Genomic DNA, 18,688 nt, shown 5'->3' on the forward strand with positions numbered 1-18,688 from the left:
ATAGGACTCAAACTGAAGTGATATTCAAAAAACATGGGATATCAATATAAATCACACACAATTTCCTCCTGAAGAATGTATAAATTACCTCGAACCTTCATTATTTTGTCATTACAAAGTGAAGACCCCTTCATTGTCTTGACTCTGTGTTTACCCACCAGCCACGCAAGAATAAACTCTTCAATGATCAACAGCCACATAAGCATATAGCTCCTTGATGACCAACGTTGCACAAGAACAAAATCTCGATAACATGGCCTTTCAGCCAGTCACCAAATGCTTGGGAAGATGATAATTTCAAAAGAAATAATTATCACATGCAAAGCAGATAGTTCCTGCAGCCACCAATCCTCAACACTCCCTCTTAGCAAAGGAGAAATCTTTCCAAATACTCAAAGTAATGGAATCTCTCAACATGACACTCACAATAGATTTACCCACTTGTGATAAAAACAAATAATTATCACAGAGTCTCTCGATGTGATATTATCATGGGGTCACTCAACATGATATTATCATGGAGTCACTCAACATGATGTTCACCATGGCTACTCCCATTTGTGAAATATAACGTTAAACAAATGCTTTTCAACATGGACTCACTCACTGCAATGTTGTCATCGAGTCTCGCAACATAACATCCACTATGGCTCCCATGAGTAGAAAGATCAATATCTTAGAGGCAAACTAGGGCTTTCACCTCAAATGTCTACGTCTGAGAGAAAAGGCGTTACAAGGGATTTCACCTCAATTTGTCTCAAAGAAAACTGAATTATGGCACATAATAAGAGCAACTCATGATGAGACTTGCTCTCAACAAAGGCAGCATTCTCACAGCTTTGATTCTCACAATAAAGTACAGTTGACTCCAACATTTGACCAAACAAGGAGCTTCCAAAGCCACACTGATTCACCAGCATGATGAACCTCTCCAAAGGACTTGGCACTTTCCATTAGTCACTCAAGCTCCCTCTGAATCTCTAACCCAATATACTGGGCATGCTTTGCCCAATGCAAATAAAGAATCCACAGATTGCAGTCACATCCAGATACAAGCTGCTTGTCTGTAAATTCTTACCCAAAACTCACACAAGATGAATACGAAGTGCCTTCAATTACGAGACCTGGCTACCATCTTCTGCAACGCAGTAGTAACTAATCCTTCTCACAGTTGGTTAAGACTCAAGAGTACACCGCAGAGATAACTAGCTCAGTGCAGCTATTAACAATCTCGGAATCTCCAGGTTCATGCTACAGTGTCCCTCAATAGCACCCAGTAAATGTCTAAACATGTGCAGACATGCTCAAGAATGGTATTTCAAAACCTTCATGTCAGTTTTATGCTCAGTTACCGGGTACTGCTGTTTAGGCCCGGGTCCTGGTACTGGTTCAGTTTTGGTACTAATTCTTCAGGGGTACTTCATGGGTTCTCTTTGGGTCCTTCATAGAAGGACACACAACAAACCTGGGCACCCAGGAAGCACCCTAAGGCAGTAGGTTAGCTTATGTATGTATTTCTGATTTGTTCATAAGCATGTTCTTTGCATCAGCTTTAGATAGTGCCTTGCAACAGCTTGCTAATATTATTCAAGTTAAAATTGGTCTATGTAATGCCCTTAGTTTATGACAGTAATGAACAGCAACCTACTTTGATTCATTTGATGGTCACGGATTGATTTTATTTTTATTTGAAGATCTGAGTATATTACTGTTGATAGATTTGTATAACCCAGCCAATAGTTATGTTTGTTGATCATGTTTGAATTGATGTCAATTTGTAATGGATGTAATCTGAAACCATATTAGTAATACAATTATTTATTTATAATTTTATTGCCCAATATGGATTTATGAGCATCAATCTTCTTTTTGTATTTGTAACTTTGATGTTGAAAATAAATACATACATATATGGACAAACCCGAATCTGCAAGGAGGGAAAAAATTGTTGTACCCACGTACCATCGAACCACGTATCCGTACCCGAACCAGAAACCAAATCAGCAACTTAGGTTTTATGTAGTCTAAGAAGGACTAAATCTGAAGTTCTTCAACTCAAGCTTTCGATTCTCGAAATTTAACTCCCTCTTAATGTCATTTCCTCCTCTTAGAAGAACCCAGGCAGCATACTGGACATGCTTTGCCCAATGCAAATAAAGAACCTACAGATTGCAGTCACATCCAGATACAAGCTTGTTGTCTGTAAATTCTTGCCCAGAACTCACACAAGATGAATATGTAGTGCCTTCGATGACGAGACCTGGCTACCATCTTCCGCAACACTTTAGTAACTAATCCTCCTCACAGTTGGTTAAGAGTACACCGCAGAATTAACTAGCTCAGTGCAGCTATTAACAATCTTGGAATCTCCAGTTCCATGCTACAGTGTCCCTCAATAGCACCCAGTAAATGTCTAAACATGTGCAGACATGCTCAAGAATGGTATTTCAGAACCCTCGTGTCAGTTCTAAGCAGTCTAAGAAGGACTAAATCTGAAGTTCTTCAACTCAAGCTTTCGATTCTTGAAATTTAACTCCCTCTAAATGTCATTTCCTCCTCTTAGAAGAAGTTGATCACAAGATAGGCAGAATAGGTTCTTTGTGAGAGAGATGTCTCCAGTTATGTGCCACAAAGTCAGTCCTAAGACAGTAAGTTGTGTCTTCATTCTTCAGCCTACATGACTTCCTCACAAGATGCATCAAGCTCTTCCTCCTTTGAATGCAAACTCTCATCATCCTTATGTTCCTTGATCCATCCTAGAAGCATTTTAGGAAGATCACTAATAGTTCATACGATCAACCTACCCTCAAGGAAAAAATACTAAAGCCAAAAGCATACACGATTTAGTATTCTAATGTCTGAATTAATAACAACATTAAAGATTCATGAACATTATATGAAAAACTGATCTCTTGATTGTCTAATCTTCCTCACAATCCACCAATTATTCTATCTTGGTCTTTGCACGTAAAGATTCAGATCTCCAGATACCCTACTGTAGTGTCTCTTAAATTTGCAAAAGTAACATATGTAATACTCAAGCAGCAACAGAGATGTAACTGCCACCACACAGAACTAAAGTAATTTGTGCCTTCCAAATACTACCACCTTATTAAATCTTTCTAAATATACAGATGGTTGGGATTGGTTCAAATGAATATGCATTGAAGTCACGCAACTTTGTAACTACTCAGCACGTGTTTGATCAATGGTAAGAGGTCATCAAAGCACCTGTACCCACGTAGCACACTGCCCAAACATAAATTGCAGAAGAGACAGATGCTCAGATTAAAAAATAAGCAATAAGACTCCACAGCTTTGAACAACTCTAAATCCCAAGAAGAAATACCGCGTTGTAGTCTTTGAAGATCTCCTGATCATTAACATGGAGTATGATACTATGCAAACAATCACCATATCTCCGGAGTGAATTTATCTCCAACACAACCACTTCAAAACCACCCACAGCTTGAAAACAATTAGGTTCCATGATGAGGTTGACCCCAAACTCCACGCGCGCACACAACAACAGCAATCTTCGGTAATGATATTAAGCAGCTCTTATAATTTGTTTGCCCATAAATATTTCAGTAGACATTAATGTCATTACAAATTTCCAATGGATACCAAATCTCTATAAAATGTGATTTAAATGTATTAAACATTATTCAGAATAAGCTCATGATAAGTGTATTCTGCCAACCAAATAAAATATAATTCACAAATAACTCAATTCTGTAAATGTTTAATATTGCAAATTTTTGTTTCCAGTTGAGATTCTTTACATTCAACACTAATGTGCACTCTGTCATGAATCCACTCTCACAAAGAAGAGCCAGGTTTCCATCAAACTCCTACAGGTTTTTGTGTCCAAAAATTCTAGCTAATGTCAGCATCAGATAGATTTATCAATTTCCAATAAACATCTGAAGATGCTTCATTAATCCTTATTTATTGTTATCCATACTGGATCTGATACCATGTTGACATTTCATACTAGAATTGAGGATAAACAGATAAAAAACCAAAAAAATTGAACAATAAGACAAAACAATTTATGTTGGGAAAACCCTACAACTTGAGGGAGAATAACTCAGCTACAAATATATCACTTTATTGATAAATAAAAGAAATCTGAAATGTGTGCCTAAACACAAGGCTCAAACTGAAGTGATATTCAAATACACATGATATGTTTAGCCCAGTGGACATTAGAATTTCATCTATCTATCTACCTATCAATACCAATCACATATGAATTCCTCTTGAAGAATATATAAAATTGCCTTGACCCTTCATTGTCATGTCATTACAAATTGAAGACCCCTTTGTTGTCTTGACCTTTCATTGTCTTGACTCTTTGTTTACCAACCAGCCCCGCAAAAATAAACTCTTCAATGATCAATACCCACCTATGCATATGGCTCTTTGATGACCAATGTTAAACAAGAACAAAATCTGCATAACATGGCCAAACTTTTCTTGGGAAGATGACAATTTCAATAGAAATAGTTATCACAAGTATAGCAGTTAGCTCCTACAGCTACCAATCTTCAAAACTTGGGATCTAAATTTATAGAGAATACATTAAAACTTCAGGAGATACTTTGTAAAGCTGAGACTTACTGTAGTTTCCTTGAGTTACCTTATTCATTTCAATCAATCTCTAAACATTAGCAAATAAAATGAGATTTGCATGTAATTGTAATAAAACCAACTTTTGGAAAAACTGTGTAAAAAAACAAGCCTTAGTTTTAAGATATTTGATCTGAGAAATTTTGTTTGACACAGAAACAATTCAACACAGTTAAATAAGCTAGCAATAAAATAAAAAAATTATTTCTCTATTGCATACTCAATGAGGCCTTCTAACTAGTACCATTCTGTTTTAATGAACACCTCCCTTTTCCAATTCAAGTCAGACCCTTAACCAAGTAGCCCAAACCAGTGAAACTAATCAAAAGGTCTATGATCAATCACAGGAATGAGTGTCTTGCGTATATTTTAACTTCAGGGTAAATGGCAATTTGGCTTCCTTGCAAAATATGATGTTTTTGTATATTTTAGTATCTTTACCTATACACTATAAGCCTATATGTCATGGATTACAAACAAGATTGATTTCTCCAACTTCGAATGATCTTAATTTTTAAACTACTCTGAGTATTCACATTACAACGCACAGAACAATCTTCAGAACCACATTAAATCATTGTGTAAAGGCCTCAAAGGAAGGATATTGTGTTCACCTGTCACTGAGAGCATAACCTTCTTTACTTGAGGTGTTATCATCAATAGCCGCTGTATTGCTATCATCTTTGGATAGAGAAACTAAAGCCGCACGTGCACAAGCTCCAGCAACACGTGGTCCAACAGCAGAAGCTAGGAAGGCAACCTGGAGAAAACTTGTAATGAGAAAATATAATAGTTTTCCCAAATTTTGAATTGGATAACTTGAAATGGCACATTTTTATTACAATTCCCCTTCATTGACTTCTACTAGAATTCAGACTATGATTTGCTTAAACAGTTTCAAAAGCTCAAAAAGATAAATAACTTTTTTCTAGCTACCACACTATAAAATTACAGCAGGTAGTCAAACACTTACAAGAACTTAAAGATCTGTAAAAAAACAAATCAATCTAGGGTGTCTTTATATTTCTCACACATGAAACATACCAGGGACATGACTGGATTACTAGAATTTTGGAATACCATTCTATTCTCAGCCTCAACCTCTGCAGGACTCAAACCTGAAAAGAATTAGAACAGCCAATCTATTCTTACTATTTCACCCAAAAATTGCTTGCAACTTATTAAATTAGCAAATGCATTTCAAGGGTACCAATCAAAAAACTTAAAGATACCTCCAGAATTTCCATTGCATTTCACATCTAAAGAAAATGCTTTTGCAGCTTCATGAGCCTCATCTGAACCATTGGACTTCATGCTCATGTCAGGGACATCAATATTGTCTAGCAATCCCTCCTCCATAGGAAGGCGAATGAAATGCAGTATGCATTGAGCTTTAGATTTTGTCCCCACATGCTCTGCAATTTCATTCCAGTTATCATTATAAATTTCCAAAGCTTCAAGAAGCAGCAATGTCTCCTCATCAGTCCAGTTGTTTCCATCAGCATCCCCAGCATCCCTTGAAGCATCTGTCCGAACAAAATCTACCGTTGCCATTCCAATAGCTGGTTGCCCATCGTTGAAACAATCTGGACATAATATTACATCGGTCTGCAAAAATTCAAAATAAACAATCTCGAGGCTTTATTCCTAAAGAAAAATAGGCTTCAACCACATATGGTATTGACCTTAATTATCCAAAACTGTAAAGTTTTCCATGCTTTAAAAATAGAGATGCGTAATTAAAAGTGCAAACGGAAAAATCGATCTACAGTTATCTAAATAACATGTACCTTACTTAGACATACCTCTTTCTGAGACTGGTAGAAGAAGTCAGTACAGTATCTTGAGCATGAAGAACAACGCTGTTCTAACAGACGCTCTTGAATTCGACGATCCAAATCAGAAATGGCTCCATTTGAGCCTCCTGAAGATAATGAACCATTATCTAGTCTGAACTTTGTACGAGGCATCTCAAAACGGATCAAACTAGTGTGGCTTCTTAATGAACCAGGCATAACTTGTATTTCTCCATTTGTATTCTCCTGAAGAGTTTCTTTGGTCCCTGCCCACGAAAATCCATGATTCCTCAGATCACTTGTTGCACTGTAATTTATAATTCCCCAGCGATCCAAAAACTCAAAAATTCTAGTCAAATCCTTTGCATCTATATTACACAATCCTTGACAATCAGTCAATGATAGAGCCTTTTCAGGATTTTCCATATACTTTCTGACAATAGTGTTTCTGATTTCCATGTATACTTTTGGCGTGCGATCAACAAACTTCCCAGAGAAATACTCTGGAACAACTTGTCGCTCCATTCTGTGCACATGCTTGAGGGAAAACCAGTCTGCAAAACAAACATCAACAGTAGTGGTTCAGATGAACCATTCGTTGCAAATGTTGCATTTCAGACTATATTTAGCAATTCTATAAAACTAAGTTATAATCACACTCAGGCAGTTTCACAAGCCAGTGAAAAACTTTGATCGAATGATAAGCACTGGAAAATCTACAATAAAGGGCAGATAACACCACAAAATCTATAGTTGCAAAAAGTAGGTAATATTGGCATTGGGAGATAAGATAATGCTTTTATCATTTATGTGTTCCAATTTCAAAGTATTGTTTCTTTAAAGATTTATTTTCCTGGGTTATTTTCAACCATCTCCGAAAAAGGCATAAGCAATTTTATAGGAATTTAAACAATATAGCAACTTGTAAAAGTTCAATATTATACCAAAAACTAGATCCACTCTAACAGTGGAGGGTTGAACAGACAAACTCGTGAATCAACATGTCAAATTTAATATACTCAAGTAATTAAAGTATTCATCTAATTAAACGAGTACAGAAGTTTAACATTAAAATTAAATACCAGTATCTGACAATAAGTGAATAATAGGAACCTCTAGTTTATTATAAGCTGTGAAGACATTTTGAATCTATGTTACACAAGATGAGGACACAGAGCTTCTAAAATAGAGAAAGATGAAATGTTAAGCACACTTGAGCTGGAGTAGTACTAGGATGGGCAACCTCCCGGGAAGTCCCGGTGCTTCACCTCTATGAGCATCACCTAGATCCAATGAGTGTTAAGTGATTCATTGTCATGAGAGATGGGTTTGTGTAAACCACTAATCATGAAACATCAGTCAATGAGTTTGACTCAAAAACTGCACAGTTGAATCTTGATAGCAATATCATAAGATTAAATGTATTAGATATCAACATTTATATTTTCAACAAGGTTGCATGGGGATGGGGGATACTTGGGTACTAGGAGTACGGCCAGGGCTACGGCTATTTTTCAAAATAGGGGACAAGAATACTTAGGTAATGGCTATGGCTATTTTCAAAATAGGGGACGGGGGTACTTGGGTATGTTAATTTTTTATATATAAAATTTAATATTACTTATAGAGAATCTGAAAATATGAGTCATGACAATGCTTTTCCAAAACAAGAACACTGATAAAGTTTGCAAAGACAATGTATTGCTTTCAGTTTCAGATTTGCAATATGTTTGTAATAATAATATATGCTAAATGTTTAGATGCATAACCGAGAAGGCAGACTTTAAACATGAACAAGAAGATCATAAATCATATAACAATGACATATTGCAAATGATAAACCTCTGACTTGAACAGTGATTAAGTTTATTGTTAATCAGTATTGCATTGAAGTTTCAAATTGATTACGTATTGAATCGAGCTTGATAAACAACAAGCTGATACGTGAATAAAAAACCAAAACAAAAATCAGAAATCTCAATCAAGGTCCTTAGAGCTATAATGCTTTCCACCGAGTACCCAGTAGAAGAGTATGTGTACGTCTCAACTGAATACCTAGTACATGGGTACATGTACTCAATATTTGGGTATATGGGTAAGTGTCCCAGGGGTGTGGGTACACGTACCCATGCAACCTAGATATTTTCTTATTTTCTGTTTTTGGCTCTGTAAGCCTCGCTGACATCCATTCAGAAAAAAAGACACCAAATGTGTATGTTGAATTTTTTTATTCTAGAAAGAAAATTATGTTTTGAAGTTGTCATTATTTTCAAAACTTCTTGTCAGATAGGTATTGTCACAAGTTTTTGAACCAGAGTAACAAGACTCGCTGCGAATCGGTGAGTCTCCCAAGTCAGCAAGTCGAGCAAGGCTTACTGGGTCAAAATGACCCATGACTCAGGCTCGAGGGGTCAAGTCAAGTGACTCACCTGACCCGCAAGTTAAGTCGTGACTCGTGGGTCACGACTGTTGTGACCTAGCCGCAGCAGTCAAGTTCGGATTAAGGGAAAAAAAAATTGGTTATTTTTTAATATTTTTTTTTTGGTCTTTCTTATCCTTATAACCCTAAAAGGGCTTTCACAACACTCTATTGTGAGAAAAGAAGAGAGAGAGAGAGAGAGAGAAGAGAAATAGAGTGCCATTGTTTTGCAACTAGCTGAAAGGAAGAGAAAAGCTTGCATTTGTGACATTGGAGCAGCTATATACTTGCATTTAGATCATCAAAGAGTTTATAGGAGCTCTTCTCAACACTTGTCAACTCAATTCAAAGAGGTAAGAGTTGATTTTTGGATTTAGATGAATTTTTTCTCTATGTTATGGGTTTTTGGGATAAAAATTTTCTGTATGTTTATGGATTTTGTTTTACTTTAAATCTTCATAAAATACAATGCTTAAATGGTAATTATTGGTTTAAAATGTCTTATTGCAGCAACCTTGACATTTTTCCTTACTCGTAATGGCTCCTTCAACTAAAAACCAAAGCTCTCTAAGGACCCATTTGGTCGCTAGAATATGATTTGAGAATTGGCATTTGGAATCCAAGATTTGGGATTTCGGAACTTGAAATCTAGGTTACGATTTTGGGAATTTAGTTTAGGACTATTTGGTTCAAATCAAAAAATACATTTGAAATCCCGAATTTGGTATTCCCAGGCTATTTGGTTCAAACCCAAAAAATCTAATATTCCATATCCATGATTGAATCTATAAAGAGACCTGTAATTTTTTCATGTCAATGTCTGCCATGTCCCCTTTGATGACCACCACTCCACACACGAACTGTAACCAACGGTTTTTCATAACAAAATAAAGATAATCGATAAAGAGTTTTCCCCAACTGAATTCCTTTTCATATGACATTAATTGCTTTTAACTACCAACAATTAACTGAAATAATTATAAACACGATTAACTGATATAACTGTATCAATGATCAACTGTAATAACTATAATAACGATTAATTGAATATAACTATAATAACGATTAATTGAATATAACTATAACAATGATCATCAGAAATAACTATATTAACGATTAACTGAAATAACTGTATCAATGACCAATTGTAATAACAATAATAACGATTAATTGAAAATAATTGTAACAATGATCACCTGAAATAACTATATTAACAATTAACTGAAATAACTGTATCAATGATCAACTGTAATAACTATAATAACGATTATCTGAAAATATTTGTAACAATGATCAACTGAAATAACTGGAATATAGATTTGCTGTCTTTCCCTACATACAAGTAAATGTTTGACATAAAAAGAACATACAAGTAATATCCGGTGAGTCTTTAGTTGGTTGTGCAAGCCTCGACTTTCAGTAAGAGGAGAAGCATTGACTTAGGCTTAACCTCCCAACCTCAGACCATACTTATCCCCACACAATCTATTGAATTAGAAAGGCCCTCCCTACCTTGGGATCAGGCTTGAGATACTTTTAGTCCAACCACCTGAGCATTTCGGTGTTTAGATTGTTTGCACAGTTATGGGCGGACATGTCTGAATAAGTGGCTCCACTAACATCAAGTGATCATAGATGGCAAACATGCCTTTAAACAACCTTGGCCAAGGTTTTTTGATGGGTTCAATGACCCAATCACCACCGCTCGACTTGACAACAGGGAAACAACAATATGGACAAGCATGAGCTATTAAATAAAATTATTTAGATTTATTGTATCATATCTGACTTTATTTCCATGTCATTGCAAATTCCATCTCACCTCTTCACCTTTTCCATGGCTATACAGTCGGTGAGTCCTAGGTGCTCGAAATCTCAGAGCAATAGGCTCTATCTATCGATTCTCAACCGATTCATGAATATTATATGTTTCTAGCTTATCACAATCTGTGATTTGAAAGAATATGTTCGTTAAGACTTGCAAAAATATCATTTGATTCTGATTTCCAGTGGTATATTTAAATCATGATTTCATAACATCATAAATAACTCTTTCTTAAGGAGGAACTAACTGATGATTCTTATGATGAATATAACTACAATTTACTACTATGGTAATCGGATTTCAATAACAACTGATAAAGAAATATATAGCAATGCTTGGAACATGATTGACCACATAACCTAATATAATCTGGAAAGATAGGAGTGTAGCTAGACGCTATGATTCAACTCTTCCTCGAAATGATCTTCAAGCACAAAATCTAGTGTAAAATATATCACATCTTCAACGAGAAGATTATAACAAGGCAAAAAAGAGATTGGCAATGTTATAGATGCAGAGATTTCAGATGGTATTTGCAGAGGTATTGGGTGGTAGATGGAAGTCGGAAATGAGAAAGGAAATCGGAAATATGAATTGTATATCCTCCGTCTCTCTCGACCTCATGATATGTTAAAGGTTAAATGACTCTTTGGCTTCCAAGAAGCTGTAACATAAGAAAAAGAGTCTTGGCTCTTGGACACCAATTAAATATGCCAAGTTTCATTCGGTTTTCTAGCAAAAAGAATTAAATAAAAATGGAAAAAGATTTAAAGGTTATAAATCGAAAATAATTATGGTTTATATCTATCTATATAATTAGGAGGTGACATCATACTATTATAAAAGAAATAATAATATTATGGTGTCACTTTATTCTTATATTTATGTGTACGTACATAGGCATTTATTATTATTATTACAGCACTTGTCACAATATTCATTACAGTACATAATTTATTCTTGGAAAAAAGTGTGAACATACCTCAAATGGGTTTGGAGAGCAGGTGGGACACATGTGGATTGCTGGTTTTTTTCATTTGAAAGATGCTCTACTTCTCTTTCCCCTCCCCTCTTTGAGCTTTATTATGTGAGAAATGGTTTGAAAGATCTATGTTCTTGATAATGAAACGGAAGGCTGTATACATAGGAATTCATGCTCCATGTTGAAGCTCATAGAGAATTGCCCTTACTCAATAGCAGTAGCGGACTTAAAATCTAATTAAAGTTTACTCCATTTGAAATCATCATTATGAAAAATGGGATTTAAAACCTGGATTCCAAATAACAAGTATTTTGAGGGAGGATGGAACTCTTATTTTTGGGCTCAAATGAGGAATACCGAATCCACATTTCTTTAAATCCCAATTCCATTTTCCCACACCCAAACAACGGATTTGAAATTTTTGAGGATTGGGCATGCCAATTCTTGTCTAATTCCAGCAACCAAACAGGCCCTAAAGGCAATTAAAAAGATGGATGCTAGAAGTACACCATAGAGTTTTCGGGTAGAAGTAGAACTCAAACAAAATGCTTATTTTGTAAGGTTATTAATAGTGGGGGATAAATAGATTGAAATACCATATCGCTGGCATACTTGGTCATGATGTTGAGCCTTGTAAAGTTGCAACTGCTGAGGCTCAACATTTTTGTTATGTTGCCTAAAAAAAAATGAACAACAAAAGGAATTAAGACAAAAACAATTAGCAGAGTTAGCTCAAATTGGTTTCATTTCTCATCCATGCTCATTTGGAACTGCTTTTGTATCTAGTTTTACTCCCCTAAGTTCAATAGGTTGTGTTGGAGAAGGTTCTTCCCTTCCCCCATATCGTCCTAGTGCTTCCGCTAGTGCTACTGCTTCTACATCTATTACTTGCACTACTAGTGGTGCTGCCCTTGATAGTGGTACTGGCATTACCATTCATCTTAGAGTCAAAAAATCTAGATTGGACAATTACTTTGTACCACGTTCCACTCCTAGTGCACAACCCTCACTTGAGAGCTTGCGCTGGAATAGGGAGATCCATGAAGCTAGAAGAAGAGCAATTTGCAAGTTTTGCTTTTTTTACAACATTTCATTTATAGCAGCCAAGTAGTTCAACTTCATTTGTATTTGATTGTTTTAAGTTTTAAGTTTTGCTTTTAATTTTTTTTAATTCAATTTTGAAATTAAAATTTTATAATTTTAACCCAATGTTGAAATGTGCTAATTAAAATGTTTTTATAAATGTAACAAGACTCCTTATTGGCAGGGGATGATTGATGTGGTTTCCATCTGTGGTGCGGGATTTAAAGCCCCTACTGAAGATGAGTTGAGTGGCCCCCTCTTACTAGAAATGGTTGAGGAGATGAAACTTGAGTTGGAGGACCATAGAAAGATTTGGAGCCAAAGGGGGTGTACCATTATGATGGATGGATGGACATATAGGAGGAATAGGACTCTCTTAAATTTTCTTGTTTTTAGCGGAGGTAATTCATCATCCTCTACTTGTCAAAGTCTAAAATTTAATGTATTATTGAATAACTAAAATTTTGTTTTATTGATTATTCAATGATAATTATTTTGTTTTATTTTCATTTTCAAGATCCACCATGTTTTTGAAGTCTATAGATGCTTCCTCACATGTCAAAAATGCAAAATACTTATGTGAGACTATTGAGGAGGACATAAGGGAGGTGGGGGAAGAGAATGTTGTCCAGGTGGTGACCAATAATGCAGCTAATTATGTTGCTACAGGTAAAATTTTAACTTCTAAATTTCTAAAAAAATTATTGTAGTTTTTCATTAAATTTTGAAAATTATAAGTTTTTTGACACATAAATTTTTTATTGTTTACTAACTAATTTAAAATTGCTACAGGAAAACTTTTGATGGAGAGACAACCAAGAATCTTTTGGACTCCATGTGCGGCCCATTGCCTCGACCTCATGTTCGAGGATATTGGCAAGATTAAATAAGTGAAATCATGTGTTGATAAGGTCGAAAATCTTTGCAAGTTCATCTATAATCATGCCTTGATCCTCAACATTATGAGGATATACATAGAGGGAAAGGAGTTGGCTCGTCTCGGTGTCACAAGATTTGCCTCTAATTTTATCACACTAAAATCCTTGTTGAGTTCAAGGTTACCTCTGAGGTGCATGTTTGTTGGACCACAATGGACTTTCTTGTCCTTTGCCACCACCCCTGCAGGGATAGAAGCAACAAAATAAATTTATAATGAAGGTGGTTTTTGGGAGCCATGTAAAGGAGATTGTAGAGGTAATTTAAATTTTAAAAGCTAAGTCATGAAATTTATAAATTAATTTATCTCTACATAGTTTTGTTTTATTTTCATTGTGCAACTTTATAAAGTTTCATCATTCACTAAATTGTTTTTTTGTTTAATTGTTTTGTAGATCACTGAGCCCCTTGTAGCTCTCTTGCAAGTTGTTGATGGGGAGAAGCTCGCTATGGGCTACATATATGAGGGCATGGATAGGGCCAAGGAGGCTATTAGAGCCAAATATGTGGCAATTGAGAACAACTATGGCCCAATTTGGGACATAATTGATAGGAGATGGCAAAATCAGCTTCATGGACCCATCCATGCAGCAGCCTATTACCTCAATCTGGCATACCATTTTCATAATGATTTCAAGTCAGATGAGGAGGTTCTTAGGGGCCTATACACTGTGATATTGAAGATGGCCACTAATGTCACAGATATATTGCTTGAGATGGATGCCTATAATAATGCAACAAGGCCCATTTTTTTGGGTCAAATATGCAAAAGTCGTACAAAATTGCAGCCAGATAAAAATTGCAGCTTAAGCCTTATACAATACCCAATGATGCACATATATACTATCTAGTTTCTAACTTTCTAGCTTTAAAGTTTGAAATGAGACTAATATTTTTTTCATTTCCTTTTTTCAAAATTCAGATAGATGGTGACAAATGTTTGGGGCTTTAACCAAAAACCTTCAACAAATCTCCATCCGCATTACAACCTACGCATTAGGAACAAGGAGATTTTGGATAGTGACACCTCTTTGATTACTCTAGAGGAGGTTGATCCAAAGTCTGAGTGGAGCACTAAGGCTATTGATCCCGTCTTTGATAATGAGGACCTAGAGTGGGTTGACGAGGCAGACAAAGAGGCTGAGGTCGTGGCTATGGCAGTAGAGGAGCAGAGAGCTACAATTTCCTAGTGGCACCTCACAGGCACTAGCAGAGACTATAGTTTATCCTAGAGGCACCTCACAGGCTGAGGCTATGGCTAATTAGTCATCTAAGACCTATCTTAAACGCCTTACTAAGAGGCATATTATAGATTATACTGAGGTTCAGGATGAGGACTAGGAGTCATAGCTATAGTGTTGTTTTAACTTTTTGTTTAACTTAACATATGATTGGAACATTTGATGATGACTATTGATGTGATAGATTTCACAGATTTGATATAAATTTTGATGAGTTTCATGGATTTTATATATCTATGTTTCCTATTTCTTTCAGCTACTATTTAGTATTTAGCAATTTTACCTTTGTACTTATGTAATCGATGTATGTTTAAGCAAGTGATCAAATTACCTTCTATTTCATGATGTTATTGTGTCTTTAAGCTTTATTCAATAATGAGTGCATGGAATATTCTTTAAATCCTAGAGAATCTCAATATTTCAAGGGTTTTGTCACTTTGTCAAGTTATTGTCAAGTCACTGGTGAGTCAGAGTCGGGCCACGAGTCGAGTTACCCTTGCCGAGTCTAAGCCGAGTCCAAGTCTCGTTACTTTGGTCACAACAGATGCTAATTTTGGAGTCACTAGGTCAAGGACTGTTTATTAAAAAAACTCAATGTCATCCAGTAGGCAAACTCTAAAAAGCCTCCAGCTTACCATAGAGTCATAGACTAGTGTATCAAAATGATTCTACGTCTTTGTCCCAAAATTAGAAATGGCAAATTGATGCTCTGAGATGGTATCAAAGAAATATGGCAGGTAAGCTTCAAAAACAATTTTTCATCCCACTTCAAGTGACAAAAACAACAGTGGATTTCCTTAAATTTTAGGCAATGGATAAATGTATGATAGGCAAGGAACAAATCCCTGAACACAGTAGTGCTTGAGCAATATTTATCTTGCAAATGAAAATTTCGAGTTTCACTCAGACTATGCAAGTGGCCAAGCAAGAATTTTCTTACATCTCATCATTACTGAAGGTGATTTTCAAAGGTTAATATGATCTAAGACAGAGGCAATCTCAATACCAATGGATTGAAATAAAAAAAGGTCTTCAGTGTTGTCCTCTATTTTGACTTCACAAAATTGAGGCAACCTTATGGAATTTTCTTAGGGATTCATAGGTACATCCTCTTAGTTTAAATGCATTGATGAAGTATCATAAAGACAATTCGTTATTCCTGAATTGTATTTTGTGTTGCTCTATGTATGCGTTCTTTTGATGGTTTCCGTCAAGTTGAATCACAAATTGTTAGCTATTAAGTATTTTTCTTCTCTTATTACAAACACTCGATCGACATGTTTTGTTGCACACATAAGTTCATTTTAAATGTTTCTTGTCCTTAAGTAGAGTTTTTCAGCATTTTTAAAATTGTTACTTAAGTGGACTTTTTAAATCAATTTGCATGTTTTATAACATGTAAACGCATGTCTAAAGTGAATTTTCACTTAACTTAATCAAAAGAGGCAATTCTGGACCCAATTGCATCTGAATGTGATAAAAGAAAACCCATTTCCACAAGGCCTAATCAAATGTGCCAATTTTGGGCCTCATTACATGTGTTTTAAAATATGTTTTTGAATCTTAAGAGTGAGCCAAGGAAAATTGGCAAATTTTAACCCATTTGCATATCATCCTAACATGTAAACGGCTCTTAAAAACACGTTTTTAATGACTTAAATCCTCACTCAAGCCAAAGTGACAATTTTGGGCTCAATTACCTATATTTCCAACATGTAAATGCATCCCAAAAGTGTGTTTTGCACTAAGTTATTAACGAAAAGCTCATGGTGGCAATTTTTCCAGCCATTACATGGTTTTAAAACATGCAAATGACCACCAAAAAGTGTGCGTTTACTTCATAATATGAAACCTTTTTATCAAACACCCAAAAGTGGCAATTTGTAGCTCCAAAACACGTTTTTGGCTCTCAACACCCCAGTTTCTTGGTCGTTTTTCTCCAAAAACGGATTTTGCAACCTTCAAATGCTTATACCCTGAGCATTTTTTGGTCATTTTTTATTATCTATAGTTCGTTTTTGCCTAAAATCACCCATAGAAAACATTAGGCTAAATAAAAATGGAGTCTGTTGAGTTTTTTTTCATTTCTCAACCCATCCAGGGCACGTTTTTACTCAAAAACTTCTTAGTTTTAAGAAATTTGCACCTTCAAAACAGCAAGTATTTGGATTAAGGTAAGTTTCAAAGTTTTCCCTATCCTTCCTAGCTTACAATCCAATCTTTTAAGTCACTTGATGTGCTTTGGATGCCATTTTCCGAATTCTATACATGTTGCACATTGCTTGGTCAAAACAATTGCTACAATGATGGAAGTTTTTGCTCTAACTTCCTACACTTGGCAAGCTATGAATTTTGACTTATCTCTTGCAAGGATTAAGTCAAGATTCAAAGTCTATTTAACACTTCATCTTGCAATCTTTCTAAATCCAAAAAATCTCTTAGATTGCATTTTCAGATTATTTTTACAAGTGTTAATAAAAAACTTCTTCTCTTTCCTCTCGAGAAAAAGGTATGATTCCTTATTTTTCATAAGGTTTTGTTGTATATATTTGTTATGTTGTGTATGCAAGTCTCATCATTTCCATTTTCAGATTTGCATTTGTTTTGCATATGTCAAGTTGCTTCTTCTATTCTTCTGTCTACTTCTCTAAGTTGCATATGCAATGTCTCATTTACTTGCATATGTAGTCGGGGTAAAACCTTGTTCTAAGGAAAAGGTAAGGTCTTCATTTTCCCTAATGCAAATGCAAGTATAAAACCCACCATAATACATTCCATGAACCTTCATATGGCTGCCCCATGGTTGAGAATACTTCCCACATCCTTGGCGGATAAAATATCATGAATTGTATTTGTAAAAGCATGTAATGTCTCTCATATGTTACCCAATTGCTACTCATTTGTACTTCATTTGCATAACTTAGGGCCCGTTTGGTTGCTAGCATAGGAATTAGAAATTAGAATAGAAAATCGGGATGGGAATGGAAATAGAGAATAGGAATGGAAAATTGCAATTCAAGTCTTGTTAATCCCTTGTTTGGTTCCTAGTTAGAGTGCACTTGCATTCTGTGCTCGATTAAGTGAAATGAGTCGACAGGGGCAGACTGGCTCTACCTCTGATTAACACACCAAGCCTAGGATAGTTGAACCCTAATATGTAATGCAAGCTTCAAATTCTGAACCGATCAGAATGTTGGAAGATTTAGCAATGATGGTGGCCAGTGCATAAGCTTTGCCTATCAGAATGTTGGAAGATTTAGCCATGATGATGGTCAGTGCATAAGCTTTGCCTTCCCTTCCATGGCTGTCGTGTCTGCACAGAGAAACTAAATACATTTACCAATAGCAAAATAAATGCATCAAATCTGAAAAAGTAAATAAACTACCAATACCCAAAATAAACTGGTGTTTCAATATTAGATAGGCAGATGAACGGAGTAGAGAAGCAACATATTCAAAGAATAACGAATTCCTAACTGACATTCCCAGCAGCGCTGAAAAGGAGTTAATATGGAGAAGAACCAGTTTGGTTTTTATTGACCGTGAATGATAGAGAAGAGGTCACATGTGTTGATCAATCAATGAAAAAAAAAAACTTTGCTCAATGCATTGATCTGATAGTCGAGAGCATGTCCACTGTCTCAGGTTATGAGAGAAACCAGATCAGTATGCCTCAGATTTCCAAGCATAAGCAAATGTTTCTCGCATTCATCGTGTTACACTTCGCCCTCTTCAGAGCCACTATCAATCTGCAGTTCTTTCTCCTTTAAC

General features: G+C 35.6%; 1 protein-coding gene across 2 annotated transcripts in view; it reads right to left on the reverse strand.

Annotated features, from left to right (window-relative positions):
* SWI3C (SWITCH/sucrose nonfermenting 3C) overlaps positions 1 to 18,688 on the reverse strand; it is an 89,007-nt gene that overhangs the window by 58,990 nt on the left and 11,329 nt on the right. The window contains exons 3-6 of one of the 2 annotated variants that reach the window (XM_089824989.1): positions 6,441 to 6,985; positions 5,868 to 6,243; positions 5,680 to 5,738; positions 5,250 to 5,395 (exon numbers count right to left, since the gene is read on the reverse strand). In XM_089824989.1, coding sequence (XP_089681115.1) covers positions 5,250 to 5,395; positions 5,680 to 5,738; positions 5,868 to 6,243; positions 6,441 to 6,985 — 1,126 coding nt within the window. Of the gene's footprint in view, positions 1 to 5,249; positions 5,396 to 5,679; positions 5,754 to 5,867; positions 6,244 to 6,440; positions 6,986 to 18,688 lie in introns of both variants that reach the window. The other variant, XM_089824988.1, reaches the window with a different exon arrangement.

This window comes from Cupressus sempervirens, chromosome 4 (genome assembly GCF_028749045.1).
Source record: "Cupressus sempervirens isolate cs-2001-9-10 chromosome 4, ASM2874904v1, whole genome shotgun sequence".
Taxonomy (NCBI): Eukaryota; Viridiplantae; Streptophyta; class Pinopsida; order Cupressales; family Cupressaceae; genus Cupressus; species Cupressus sempervirens.